Raw genomic sequence first — 15,626 nt, 5'->3', positions numbered from 1 at the left:
TTTATTTTTTAAGAAATACCATTCAGCTTATGCACAATCGATTATGGGTACTAATAATAAATAACATATTACGAGCAAGAAATAAAGGTATTTCTTCCAAAAACAAACCAAAATTGGTGTCAAGGCATTTCGTCCACGCCACTAACTATAAAACTCCATACGAGGCGTGATGAAATCGTCTCCCTCCACCATTAATAATTAAGTTTTCTACATAGATAACGCAATACTGAACTCTATTCTAATGTCTACATTATACTGAATGATGCCACTTACTGATCAATGAACTGAAGGTCAGCAACCTTTGATCATGACTAAATATCGACCATTAAATTGCTGATCAATTTATCAGTTTGAGCAGCTCGTTAGAGCGAATTTATTTTCGTCCCAGAATTTAAAAATAACGTCAATATTTAAGAAAGAGTAATTTTCTAATATATCGCGATTTCATATCTTTTTAATTTCCTATATTTTTCAAAATAATATCTTTCAAGCCTAGCCTCATAATTTATTTAACTATAGCACTAACTTGAAAACAGTGTGATGTATATTTTTTCCCTTTATATAAAAATTGGAATGTATTGGAATCAAACCTACTAACTAATCGTCTATCACATTCATTTTAATACCTACTATTTGAGCGAGAAAATACATTTAAAGTTAAATTATGCAAGATTTACATATGGATAGGTACATGAGAGTTACAAAAATAAATTAAGTACAAAATTAGGGATATCTCCATTTCAGCCTACACCAGAATAACAACTATTTCAGGTTCCTTCTATTATGTTTGAAATGTATTCTAAAGGAAAAGTAAGTACATATTTCGACTATTTCAGAGAAAGTTTCATTTATTTTAATAGATATTTAAACACATGGAAATAAAATGTAACAACAATATAAAATATTACTCTTTTCGCGATAAATCAAAAAGTCAAAGCTAAATTGGCATAAGTTCAACTATTCAACTACAAAAATTACAAATGATTCAACGTCAAAAATAAAATTTAAATTGAATAAGTTTTATTTCATTAACATTAAAAAATCTAACTAAAATCTCGTCTGATTGAATAACAGTCAAATAATACTTAAAAAAGCTATGGTTCTATAATCTTTGAATACTGTAAATCTTTGGGTACCCAACGCCACCCAAAGAGCACGCATTATAAATTTATAGATCTAACACTAACTTTGTCAGTGCCTGAAGTATAAGAGCGGGACGGGAGGGTTTTTTTATAGTCTGGTCCGTGAGCACGTAGAATTTTGTCCAATGACCCCTAGCTACCCATCCTTATCGCTCGCGCGTAATTATGTTGCTATTGCGCTCGCACACTCACTGCGGGTGCCAGTCGCACAGTCGCGACAGCAATATAATCACGCGCGAGCGATAAGGATGGGTAGCTAGGGGTCATTGGACAAAATTCTACGTGCTCACGGACCGGGGTTTAGACGTCAAACGTTAGCGAGGTTAGGTCATATGCTTCAGATTTGTATGCTCTGTCACGTCATATGTCAATGTCACCGCTCCCATGCCTCAGGCAAGACTGAGTTGAGCTAGCGCTCTATAACCTATAAGACCCATATTATGAAATGACAAATGAATTTACTGTCGACAGAACAACAAGCGGTACATTTCTGTTGCAAAATGACACAGTCTTAAACTTGATGTGCTAGTTTAATTTGGTTCAAATATTAAATTCAAGCAATCAAAAACCTGAACATATATCCTTTTGAGAATACAATTTCATAATACAAGCTTTATTATTATATCCTTAAACTACCTACACTACAACAATATTATAACAAATTATATGATGTTTATTTACATGGGACAACAACGGGGTCTAACTATGTATTTTGGACTATCTAATAAAGTATAATATCACCGTATTCGTGTTATTATGCGGTCAATGCATTCTCTCATTAGTGTATATCAAATTGTGGAATAAAAATTATTGAAGTTCGATAAGAAAAAAAGATTCTAATTTGATATAAGTACAGAACCATTGAAGGAATTAGTTTTGAAAACAATAGAGCATTTATCATTACTGCATCCATATTAAATACAACTATAGTGGTAAAATTGATCGTTTAATATAAAGTAATAAAATTATCTTTGTTTCATCATCATCATCATCATTTCAGCCACAGGACGTCCACTGCTGAACATAGGCCTCCCCCAATGACTTCCACATCGCACGGTTGGTAGTGGCCTGCATCCAGCATCGTTGTTTAGCTTCATATTATTATTTATAGATTTTTTTCATCAAAAGTACAAAGTTACTCACCACCCAGTAATATCCAACCTAGTGCATGCAGGTAATTTTTATCCAAATATGTAATTTCAGACCTGCACCTAATACAGCTGCAGTAATGTGAATTGTAAAATAGAAATACAGTGTGAGTCACGTTAAAGTGTACATATGAAAATAGATGAAACTAGACCTATTTTTATCGACAAAAAAGAGGTCAAAAAATTTTTGAGATTTTTTTTTAATTTTTTATAGAATTTTTTTTCTTCCAATTACTTATTGTAAAGAAAACGTAATAACTTTTAAACTAAGCGGTATATCCTGATAAAATAAAAACAGTAATAATGCTAAATAACAGGCGATACTAAAAAAATACATAAAATACACAAAAAAGGCCAACAAATAATAAAAAATGATACTTTTTGAAAAAAATCTGCTTAAAAATTCGTGTTTTTTTGGTTATTTGATAAATTTCTCCAAAAAATGCCCCTATAACCGGTGGTTTTTATTACTTTGTATTATTCTCTATCGTATTATCTTTGTAAAACCAAAAATCGCATGTCTCTATCCCTATCACAACATTTGCTATGATCGTTTGAACAAAGGCCTGCCACAACATTATTCTCCGCTACAGGTAGAGACAATTTTAATTTTAACTAAAATGCTTATTTTACTTCGAAATCTTTTGTTTTTATTTGAAATCTAACTTGTTTTTATCAAAATTACAAATCTAGAGCCATTTTCAGTTTTGTTGTTAACGAAGCGTTGAATGGCGCGCCCGGAGAGGCTTAGTTCAAACGATCATTGCAAATGTTGTGATAGGGATAGAGACATGCGATTTTTGGTTTTACAAAGATAATACGATAGAAAATAATACAAAGTAATAAAAATCACCGGTTATAGGGGCATTTTTTGGAGAAATTTATAAAATAACCAAAAAAACACGAATTTTTAAGCAGATTTTTTTCAAAAAGTATCATTTTTTATTATTTGTTGGCATTTTTTGTGTATTTTATGTATTTTTTTAGTATCGCCTGTTATTTAGCATTATTACTGTTTTTATTTTATCAGGATATACCGCTTAGTTTAAAAGTTATTACGTTTTCTTTACGATAAGTAATTTGAAGAAAAAAAAATATATAAAAAAATTTAAAGAAATCTCAAAAAATTTTTGACCTCTTTTTTGTCGATAAAAATAGGTCTAGTTTCATCTATTTTCATATGTACACTTTAACGTGACTCACACTGTATGTATTAGCTTCTTGTTTATAAAAACATGAATATAATAAATAAATAGACTCCTTCAAGAACTAATCACCTAGCCTCAAAATAAGCAGTTAGGTTCCCCGATCGAGTTAACTGCGCACCAGGCAGCCGTGACGTCACATCGACGCTTTCGTACGCACGGAGCGAACGCGGGGAGGTGTGCGGGTGAGTGCGAGGGAGAGTCGCATTCCAACGAGATGCGCAGTTAGCTCGATCGGGTTGTATTCATACTTATTCATGACTCTGGTACAAATGTTCGTGCTATTATAAACATTTGTCCTTCGCAGGATTCGAACCTCCTACCGCTGTTCTGAGGTCAGAGAACTAATCGTTCTGCCAGACGGATATTTTAAGTAAACTATTTTTATTTAACGTACAAAATGACTTAATCTACAATTTTAAGCACTACTTGTGTCGTGATAACATCGTGTGGTCATACATACGTCATACAAATTGTCAAATTGACTCGAACAACGGCAAAAACCCTGTCTCAAATAAATAACATCATTTTATAATATTATTTTCAACTTTGAATCTAATTATAAAAGTTCTTTTTTGTTTATTTTTTTATACACGAATACATAGTTTTCTTTGTAATGTATTATTATAATTATTTTGAGTAAATGCATTTTATAGTATAATAACGTTTACCTAATTATTTAGCTTACGTCTAAATCGAAACATTTTATTTGTCCAATACATTTTTTTATTTAATAAGTTAATACATATTTATTTTTACACAAACCTACTTGGCACTATCACAATACTTTATTTCATTAAATTTTATCGTGAAGAAAATTCAGATATTTATTTTCTTGTTTTGCTTGTGACTTGCGGTATTAAATTATTTATTCCATATTACATGCTAGCAAATTAAATAAATATCTTACTTCTTTAATTACGAAAAGCTATTACTTTTTTTTAATAACTCATCAGATATTTTGTGTAATTACAATAAATTATTTTCATTAGCCATCCGTCGTAATTCTTTGGTATTTTAATTATTTTTCAAATATCAACATTGTAACTCATCTTTTTTTGTGATACCTACGACACTTTCTTCTTTTAACCAAACAAGCCCGGTGGGTCAAAGCACGATGTCACAATTAGAATAAAATATAAAAAAAACAACAATAACTTACTCTACGTTTTGGTTGGATACTTAAAGAACATAACAAAAACACTTATATCTTATTGTGACTCAAAATCTGTCCTGCTCACTCTGCACTTCACAAAATAGTCAACACTGAAACCACTGATCTTGTTCGCGACGCCCTTTAGATTCCAGGTGAGTTTACATCGGTGGCCTGTGAACGAAAATAGAAAAAGTTACATTTAGAATGCTAAGAGTGCAGTCTTTCGCGTTTAGAGTAGGCGCACACCGCACAGCGTTGATTTTTAGTTGGCTGATAGTTGTGTCCGATTTTAAATTGTATGAAGAATCGGCCAAATCGAATCGGCGTAGTGTGCGCACTCCCATACATGCCCATACTGATCAACTGCCCGACTAAACTATCGGCCGACGAAAAATCAACGGTGTGCGCCTACTCTTATAATAGAGTTTAAATGTGTTATGTAACTATCACTCCATTCATGAGTGAGTGAAGCACATTTAATGAGGAAAAATCAATCAGTGCGATAGTGGAAGTATCAATTAATGTAAGGGACATTTTGGCCAAAATGAGTTATATATACCAACGCATTCAGAATTTTCGGCTCTATCGATTGGTATACTTGAAATGTTGATATCTTTAAAAAAATGTCCCTTACCTTAAACATTTTTAGTCGTCTGAATACGACTTTTGGGGAAACAAATGATTTAAAGGACGTAAATTCCTTTTAATAATACAATTCAGCCCTTACCCTAAACTGTTGGTTTTAACTTTTGAACTCATTGAACCTTACTTCATTTAAAACTTTTTGATTTATTATAATTAGGCCCTTACGTTAATATGCATATAGGATATCAATTACTTTTTTTGGTGGTGATATGCATTTAATGCCTCCCACTCCTACTACACTTATGAACACTAAGTTGTCTTGTTTCTATCTTTTTTCTGTTCATTTTTACGCAGTTGGGTTTTTGACCGAGGGGCTGAAGGCTCTTCAGAAGCTGTTCAATTCCGTCATCCTCGAAGGAAAAACGCCTACGGTATGGCACAGAAGTGTGGTGACACTCTTCTTCAAAAAAGGCGACAAAACCTTGTTGAAGAATTATAGACCCATCTCACTTCCGAGCCATGTCTACAAGCTGTTTTCGAGAGTCATTACGAATCGTCTCGCTCGTAAGCTCGATGACTTCCAGCCTCTCAATCTCTCAATCGCTTTAGTACACCACATACATACGCCACGGCAGATTATACAGAAGACCGAGGAGTATAGTCAGTCACTTTGCCTGGCGTTTGTGGACTATGAGAAAGCTTCGATCGAGACCTGGGCAGTACCTACTACAGTTTCTCCAACGGTGTCAAATTGACTACCTATATCGATACATCGAAATGTTGAAAGGCTTGTACGAAAACGCCACAATGTCGTTCCGTCTCCAGGATCAAGACTCGAAACCAGTTGCAGCAGCAGACAGGGGGAACTGAAAACTCCGAAACTGTTTCTGGACTGGAACGGATTCGGCATAAATATCAACGGTGAGTAAATAACCCACCTTCGATTCGCAAACGATATCATAGCCATGGCTGAGACCGTGGAAGATCTAGGCACAATGCACAATGGCCTGAGTCGAGCCTCTCAACAAGGGGGTCTTAAAATGAAACATGGACAAGACAAAATCATGTCAAATGTCCGTGTTGCACCCACTCCTCTAAAGGTTGGATACTCTACACTCGGCAGTTGTTGACACTTATATGTACCTAGTACAAACAGTCCAGTTAGGCTGGTTATAGTGTCACGCGGACCGTCCAGTGCGGATCCGCTTCACACAGCCGATCTGTAAACTTCGAGGAAGCGTTTTAGAGTAATGCGGTCCGCAGGAATCGCTCGCTCCCTATCAGTTCATACAGATTGGCTGTGCGGAGCGATCCGCACTGACGGTCTGCGTGACACTAAAACCAGCCTTAGGTAGGTCTAACTTCGAGGAAGAGGTCAATCGTCGAATCCAACTCGGCTGGCAACGTTCAGGAAGCTTCGTGATATTCTCACGTCTGAAATATCGCACTGTCTCAAGACAAAAGTCTTTGATAACTTATGGATCTGAGACGTGGTCGCTTACTGTGGGCCTCATAAGAAGACTCAAGGTCAAAGGCGATGGAGCGTGCTATGCTCGTAGTGATTGAACCAGAAATGACGTGATCCGCAGGAGAACCAAAGTGACTGACATAGTCCGCAGAATCGCTAAAATCAAGTGGCAGTGGATGGAGCTCGTAGCTTGCAAAGCTGATGGCCGCTGGGGCAGAAAAATTCTTGAGTGGCGACCACGAGCTGGAAGACGTAATGTGCTGCAGACCCCCACTAGGTCGACCGACGATCTGGTGAAGGTTGTAGGAGGTGCCTGGATGCGGGCGGCGCAGGACCGGTTGTTGTGGAAATCCTTGGGGGAAGACCTTTGTCCAGCAGTGGACGTCATTCGGCTAAAACGAACGAACGATGATTGAAAAAAAAACCTATCTGCGTAAAAATGAACAGAAAAAGATAGAAACAAGACAACTTGTTCACAAATGCAGATGTAGGCATCATCAGTGACTAAATGTTTTGTTGGTGATGTGTATTTGATGCCTCCAACTGCATTTGTGAACACTAAGTTGTCTTGTTTCTATCTCTTCTCTTCGTTTTGTTAATGAATACTCGAATGCAACCTCTACTTACATCAGGTTTCAATGTTAAAATTGTCAAGTTACAATAATATTACTGTCGTGTTTATTCTTAAATGTACCTTACAACATACATGACATTCCATACTGTGAAATTTCAACATTGTAAGGTACAGTCAAGCTCGTTTTTTTAATGTAAGGGACATGCTATCTTTTAAACTACCCATTTTTCGAAAATTTGGCGTTTATATTATGAAAGAACAGAAAATTCTAAGAAACTTTGCCATAGAAACTATTTAAATCGTAACATCACATAAAAAGATATTGAGGTATAAAGAAAAAAAAAATCGTTTTTTGGCTCTCCTGAAAAGTCGTGTTTTGTCCCTTACAGTAATTGATATTTCCACTATCGAGTGAGTGAATGATTTTAATCAATCATACTTCAAGAGTGCACGATGTACTTTTCTTTGTACGTGTGAGTGATACTCTATGATTGAGTGACACTCGATGTGTGAGCTCGCTCGTGAGTAGCTCGCTCAAGAAGGCCTAGCTCATCAGTGAGTGAGCGAGTAAGTCAGTAGCTCGCTCATGAAGGACTAGCTCACTAGTAAGCTCGTGGCTCGCTCATGAAGGCCTAGCTCACCAATGAGTGAGCTCGCTCGTGAGTGATTGATGGCGCTCATGAAGGACTAGTTCACCAGTGAGTGAGCTCGCACGTGAGTGGCTCGCTCGTGCCTGGCTCACCAGTCGGCGTGCAGGAGCGCCAGGTGTCAGGCGGGCGCGTGGCGGCAGGCGGCGCAGGCTCGCGTGTACCGCTCCACCTGAGTGGCTCGCTCATGATGGACTGGCTCGCTCGTGCTGGCTCACCAGTCGGCGTGCAGGAGCGCCAGGTGTCAGGCGGGCGCGTGGCGGCAGGCGGGACAGGCTCGCATGGCTGGTGTGTATCGCTCGACTTGGAAGGTGGCGGCGCGCGCGCCGAATTCGTTCTTGGCGAGGTTCTGGCACGCTTGCAGGACTTGTTCTGGGTCTGTTAACTCGTCTGCGGGTGATAGAAATGGATTATTTATTTATTTTATTTATTTATTTTATGGAAAACAAACAGCATAATATGTATTACTAGCTGTGCCCGCGACTTCGTCCGCGTGGAATAATGACTTTGGGTAGGCACTTTTAATAATTTAGTCTAATTATTTTACAAAGGCCTATGTTCAGCAGTGGACGTCCTATGGATGAAATGATGATGATGATGATGATGATTTTACAAATAGCTTTTGCCCGCGACTTCGTCCGTGTAGAAGTCGAAAAAGTTCTCATAGGATTTTTAAATGTTTTTTTTAACGTTATTATCTAAATATTTGAATACTATTTGATCGTTTAAACACAGTGAATGATTCAATTACATATTTTTTTAATATTTTAAACAGTTCTGTAAATGTAATTAAATATTACTAAATTATGACTAATGAAACGTTTCACGGCTTCGCTCTCATGAATGTTAACGACCGTCAAAAGCACGTCGATAGATGGCGTTTTTAAGGATATTTCTCACCTCTTAACTATTTATTGAAATTTAGTTTGTCACATATCGTCATAAATTGTAGCCTATATGTTAGCCTGGGTTATAAATAATAATACTGTAAAGTTTCAACAAAATCCGTTTATTAGTTTTTGCGTGAAAGAGGAACAAACATCCAGACATCCAGACAAAAAGGTCACAGTGAGCCAACCATAAAATATAGACATATGCTGTTGCGGACTTTTTTGTAGAACTTTTAAAGGGGAAAATCCTATCATACATAATTTATGCGAAACTTTAACCGTTTACGCAGCGTCAGCTCTCAAAAGGAAAAAAAACACTGATTTGAAACATTCTTCATTGGTGCTCCGCTCCTAGTTGGTCTTAGCGTGATGATATATAGCCTAAAGCTTTCAGGGATTAACGGACTATCCAACACAAAAAGAATTTTTCAAATTGGTCCAGTAGTTCCTGAGATTAGCGCGTTCAACCAAATAAACAAACTGTGATTAATAAATTGCGCCACTACAAACCGTACCAACAGATGGCGCTGTTACGATCTTACTATGGCAAACTCCATCGCGCATACAATCCTGCTCGCGGTGACGAAGTTTTTTACCCTGCCCAGTATATATAGACAAACCAAGACTGGCAAATTAGATGCACCATAGCTCCTTATGGTGGTTGAGCGTCATATTCCATAACTTCAGCTTTATAATATTAGTATAGATTAATAGATGAGGCGGTTAAGATCAAAAATGCCTTACATAGTTTTCACAAATAGCATATCAAGATACAAATACAATCCAAAACAAACAATTTAGCATGCAGTATAACTACAATATATGAAAAAAGTTAAAACAATACAGAAAATACCTACTAAAGCCATACCAAAATAGCAGAATATTAAGCAATAAACAGATACTTCAACTTTTAGGAAAATCGTCTGTGAACAACAGACAAACGCCCAGGAGGCTTTTAGGTCGCGCAATACAAGTTTAGGCGAATACGCACTCACACCGGTGTAATATTTAAATACACAAGAACACAAACTATCTCGATCTTGCTAAATGTGTGTACGCAAACGCACTTGTCAGTCTGACAACGTGGCGAGCGTATACAGATACAAATCTTAGCATGTGTTGATCGTTTCAACTCTGCGTGATCTAAGGTCTGGTCTTCACCAAGGGGAAGCGGAGCGGAGAAGAAAGATGTATCGGGGGGCTCATTTTTTTTAGCATTAGACAGCGGCTGCGGCGCGGTGCGGAGCGGAGAGGTATGGAAATAATGAAATCTGTTGGTTGCAATTTCTTACAAAACTTGCGCGCAAAAAGCAAATCTAGTATGTAAATCATCAAACTTCTAACGCTCGTAACTCAGTTCAGACTGAGTTTAGAGGTATACATGTTATAGTAAGTTTGGTTTATTACACTATTTTGTAATCAAAAATCAAAGTTTGGTCGATGGCCGCGCGAAAAAAAAAGACGCCACCTTCCATACAAAATCTGGCATTGCCATTTGATATAGTTACCAATAGCGACGTGCGCGGAGAGCACGACGTAGTTTGTGGACAGCGCCCACGCGTGCAGAGAGTGCACCTGCCTCACGCCTGGTAAGGCCGATAGGGCCGCGCCGCACTCGCGGTAGCTGCAACACACAAGTAACAAAATCATAATCAAAATTTTCTTTATTTGTTTAGACTAATTAAATTAGTGCTTGCAAATCGTCAAATGCTCTTAAGGAGCCTATACATGTCTCATTCTTTTTTTGCCCTACCAGTGCTTCGAGACAAACATTTGGCAAGTGCTGAGAAGAAGCGCCGCAACAAACTCAGTCACCACTGTCTGCCGGTTTAAAAATATAAAAAAGTAGGAAGTTACAATACATTCAGAAGCAAGTTACTTACCACCCGCTCCCGTTGATAGAAGGTGGCCTTTAAGACGCCCATCTAGCACGAGACCGCGTGGCAGTTTTGAATATATTTCTTTAGTGCCGTGCTAATTTCTAGGTTAATAATAACGAAATAAATACTAGTATCATGGCGCAAGTAGGTATACTGCGGAAAATTTACCGAGACGAAGCGCGAGCCCGTAAACCGAAGTATGGGCTGATGTGGTAGGAGGAGAAAGTAATTTAAAGATTACCATAACGCATTAAAAAAAACAATACGCTTTCGTGCGATGTTACTTGCAGTCGCAGAAGCGTCATGATGTAACTTGTCGAGAACTCCCGAAACCTTGATCGGCTTGGCCGACTAGTTGACCTTTTTACATCCGATAATCGACTAAAGCCTGGTCCGTGAGCAAGTAGAATTGTGTTGTATGTTGCTGTCGCGCTCGCACACTCACTGCGGGCGCCCGTCGCACAGTCGCGACAGCAATATAATTACTCGCGAGCGATAAGGATGGGTAGCTAGGGGTCATTGGACAAAATTCTACGTGCTCACGGACCGGGCTTTAGAAGTCGTATCTCACCGGAAGTCCCTGGGCACGGCCTGCATGAGCATGGCGAGCGCGTCGCGGACCACTCTCGCTGACGTCAGTAATACCAGGATGCTGAACAGGAACGTGCAGATCGGGTCCACGATCTTGGCTGACGGCTGTGGAGAGAACAGACGAGGATTTTAACTGCACTTAACTCTTTCTATACTTTATGAAGATGATTAAAGTAGTCTAGCGCTGAGGCATGGGATCATCTCGGGGATGTTTTTAGAGTCAAACGTCAGCGAGTCTTCAAATCTCCTTCAGATTTATATGCTTTGCCATGTTATAATATTTTGTCAATGTCACCCCTCCCGTGCCGCTCCCATAGCTCAGGCACAGACTGAGTTAAGCGCTAGACATATAGTATTCTAAATTTTACTCTTATTGTTTTTAGAATTTCTTCATCATCATCATAAGGTAGGTCGTTAGACCTCGAATCGACTCTCTCCAATTTGCTAAAGGCAAGTGAAAATTTCACCCCTAGTTAACGACATCTGTATTACATGCATTTTTACACCCGGTATAAAAAACGCTGAAGTTTGATATGATGGGTATTTGATCCCTCAAATTGTTTATAAAGTTAGACCTTTTTCAGGGCACCTATACACAAATTACTCTTAAAATGTTAAAGCATATTTATCAGAATATTTCATAAAATGTACTTACATAAAACTTAATGAGGACTGAAGCCAGCAGCACTCCGCAACTCTGGATGAGGTCCCCGATCACGTGGATGAGCGCTGCTCGGAGGTTGATGTTCCTGAACATGATTTGTCAATTTTTTCGTCTTTTAAGCAGTCAATGGTAATATTATAGTGACCACAGTACTTTGATTGAACATTAAAACGATAAAAAAATAACTTTCTTATCCGAATGGGGCTGAATATCTCATGATCATCATTTCAGTCAGTGGCAGTCCACTGCTAAATGTAAGCCTCTCACAAGGAACGCTACAAAACGTGATCTTCGGGGATAAAGATACTTGATTTTTAAAAACTTGAAGTCATGCCTCATGTGGAAATACTCGTAAAAACCTCGACCTTTCGCTTGGCAGGGCAACTGCTCTGATCTTTGAGCTATTAAGAACTCTCAAACATTCGTGGGATCAAATCCACGCAAAGCAATAGATTTTCTCAATTTTAAAAGTTTTATTAGAGCTAATAATAATAATAATACTCTTTATTGCACACCAAAAAACAGAACAGAAAGAAAAAGAAAGAGATGCAACTCTTAAACGCTAAAAATATTATACTACGAGTATTACTATAAAGCTACATTTGATATTGTATCACTTTAATTAAAAGATATGAAAGTAATTAAAGTCCACACAGAAAAACAATTACCTCGTATGCTGACCAACAACATTGGCTTCAGCACTAGACAGGTCCTTCATAGTGTAGTCCCCATTCACCAATGTTCCGTTCGCTTGCTTCTGTTCCCGGGAACGGCGGAACAAACGGAACAGCGGCCGGGGCTCTGACGAAGCGTGGGCATGAGCGTGGGCGTGGGAACACGCTGCCCCGCCGTGGGTGTGGTGGTGGGCTGTGGAGGAACAAGAGTTTGTAAAAGTGGGGATATATGAAAGACAATACACGATCTTTTACTTCTATAGCGGATTGTTAGTGCTTGTGTCTAACTTGCATTGAACTCAGTCATCAGCAAGACTTGAATCCGGCCGTCAGCAGACGGTGTGTGGGCAGAGACCACCCACATTCACGAATCTGGTCGTCAGCATGTTAGTTCAGCTGGAGCGGGCTAAGGGTCTATATGGAGGGTCCTGAGGGTAGTAGTGTAGTAACCAGAGCGTCCTTTTACAAGAAGCCAGCCGTCAGAAGACGCTGTAGCAGTCAGCAAACGCCGTCAGCAGGCGCTGTAACCGTCAGCTGACGCTAGAATGTGCCTAGACTCTAGAGAGTGAGACAGAGTATTTCTTGCAGCTGTCAGGAGCAGGCCTACAGTCTAGAGAGTGAGACAGAGAGTCCTCAGCTGTCTCACTCACCGATATCCGAAGCGCAGCCGTGCAGCACGAGCGCCAGCACCACGTTGAAGGCGACGCCGCAGCCCGACACCAGCAGCATCACGTCGGGCTCGATGCGGTACTCCCCGGCGACTAATACGAGCCGGCAGCAGACAGTATACAGGGCAAGGAGTGCTCATGCTAGAAGATGGCCGGCAGCAGACGCTGTAGCCATTAGCAGATGCTGGAGTTAGCTTAGAGTCATAGAGAATCCTAAGGGTAGTAGTGTAGTGACCTGAGCATCCAAGAAGCCGGCCATCAGCAGACGCTGTAGCGGCCTTAGAGTCCTCATAGCTCATCCTCAGCTGGTTCACTCACCGATATCCGAGGCGCAGCCGTGCAGCACGAGCGCCAGCACCACGTTGAAGGCGACGCCGCAGCCCGACACCAGCAGCATCACGTCGGGCTCGATGTGGTACTCGCCCGAGCAGGCTATACAGCTATAGAGGGCAGAGAGTGCTCATACTAGAAGACACCCGTCAGGAGACGCTGGAACGAGCTTACAGTTTACATAGATAGTCCTGAGGTTAGTAGTGCAGTGACCAGAGCGTCTTTAGCAGACGCTGTAGCCATTATCAGATGCTGGAGCTGGCTTGGAGTCTACACAGAGAGTCGTAAGGGTAGAAGTGTAGTGACCAGTGTCCTTTTACAAGAAGCCGGCCGTCAGCAAACACTGCAGTAACAGCCAGCAGTAGACGCTGGAGCAGGCTTAGAATCTACATGGAGGGTCCTGAGGGTAATAGTGCAGTGACCAGAGCGTCCTTTTACAAGAAGCCAGCCGTCAGCAGGCGCTGTAATCATCAGCAGATGCTGGAGCGGAACCATAGTCTACATAGAGTCCTGAGGTTAGTAGTGTAGTGGGTCACTCTTTTCTCGCCACAGCGTCCTTTTACAAGAAGCTAGGCGTCAGCAGACGCTGGAGCCGTCAGCAAACGCCGTCAACAGGCGCTGTAGCTGTCAGTAGACGCTGAAACGTGCCTAGAGCCTAGAGAGCAGGGTTCGAGGATATATATCAAGGGATATATATCAAGATATATATCGGATATATATCCGATATATATCAAGCCGGTTTTTATGATATATATCAACTTTTAAAATTTGTTACTCTATTTGTACTTTTTGACATAAGATTTTTATTTTTTTAGGTGATTTGGCCGTATTTCAAAGATATTTTATGATTTTGCTTTATTTGTCTGATTTAAAGTTTTAAAAACATTAAAAACATGTTTATGTAACACATATGCAATAGTATTCATGAATAATGCAATAAAATAATACTATGGCTTTCATACAAAATTGATATATATCAAAGTTGATATATATCGGATATATATCATAAATATCCGATATTTTGATATTTATAATAAATATCGGATATTTTCGAACCCTGCTAGAGAGTGAGTCAGAGAGTCCTCAGCTTGCTCACCAATATCCGAGGCGCAGCCGTGCAGCACGAGCGCCAGCACCACGTTGAAGGCGACGCCGCAGCCCGACACCAGCAGCATCACGTCGGGCTCGATGTGGTACTCGCCCGAGCAGGCTATACAGCTAGAGAGGGCAGAGAGTGCTCATACTGGGAGACGGCCGTTAGCAGACGCTAGAGCGAGCTTACAGTCTACATAGATAGTCCTGAGGTTAGTAGTGTAGTGACCAGAGCCTTCTCGTACTAGAAGACGGTCGTCAGCAGGCGCTGTAGTCGTCATTAGACGCTGGAGCAGGCTTAGAATCTACATGGAGGGTCCCAAGGGTAGTAGTTTAGTGACCAGAGCGTCCTTTTACAAGAAGCCAGCCGTCAGCAGGCGCTGTAGCAGTCAGCAAACGCCGTCGCCGTCAGCAGACGCTTTAGCTGTGACCAGACGCTGTCCGCAGATGCTGTAGCCTTCAGCTGATGTTGTAGCCTTCAGCTGATACTGTAGCCATCAGCAGATGCTGTAGCCATCAGCAGATGCCGTCAGCAGGCGCTGTAGCAGTCAGCAGACGCTGGAGCGGACCTAGAATCTACAAAATGAGACAGAGAGTCCTCCGCTTGCTCGCTCACCGATATCTGAGGCGCAACCGTGCAGCACGAGCGCCAGCACCACGTTGAAGGCGACGCCGCAGCCCGACACCAGCAGCATGACGTCGGGCTCGATGTGGTACTCGCCCGAGCGCAGGCGGATGCACGCCACGTACACGAATACGCCAGTCAGCAGCCAGATTAGTAGGACGGAGACCATTGCGCCCAGCACCTCTGAGGACAAATTTGATTATTATTCGTCAGCGTCAGCAAACACTTCCGTGGTTAGATAACTATGTTATTCGTCAACAGACTTCTAGAATGTGGCACAAAGCAAT

The 15,626-nt window shown here is 40.3% G+C and overlaps 1 protein-coding gene across 1 annotated transcript in view; it reads right to left on the bottom strand.

The window, feature by feature from the left end:
* Positions 1-4,530: 4,530 nt before the first annotated feature.
* Positions 4,531-15,626, bottom strand: part of LOC114352469 (zinc transporter 2) — a 30,515-nt gene continuing 19,419 nt past the window's right edge. Inside the window, exons 4-10 of the mRNA XM_028304079.1 lie at positions 15,331-15,522; positions 12,619-12,817; positions 11,942-12,035; positions 11,267-11,391; positions 10,324-10,439; positions 8,021-8,315; positions 4,531-4,822 (exon numbers count right to left, since the gene is read on the bottom strand). Of these exons, the coding sequence (XP_028159880.1) occupies positions 8,170-8,315; positions 10,324-10,439; positions 11,267-11,391; positions 11,942-12,035; positions 12,619-12,817; positions 15,331-15,522 (872 nt within the window). The 3' untranslated portion in view covers positions 4,531-4,822; positions 8,021-8,169. The remainder of the gene's footprint in view (positions 4,823-8,020; positions 8,316-10,323; positions 10,440-11,266; positions 11,392-11,941; positions 12,036-12,618; positions 12,818-15,330; positions 15,523-15,626) is intronic.

This window comes from Ostrinia furnacalis, unplaced genomic scaffold, assembly GCF_004193835.3.
Source record: "Ostrinia furnacalis isolate ACB-3 unplaced genomic scaffold, ASM419383v2 OfSCF1376, whole genome shotgun sequence".
Classification (NCBI taxonomy): Eukaryota; Metazoa; Arthropoda; class Insecta; order Lepidoptera; family Crambidae; genus Ostrinia; species Ostrinia furnacalis.
This window is presented reverse-complemented; position numbering and strand designations above follow the sequence as displayed.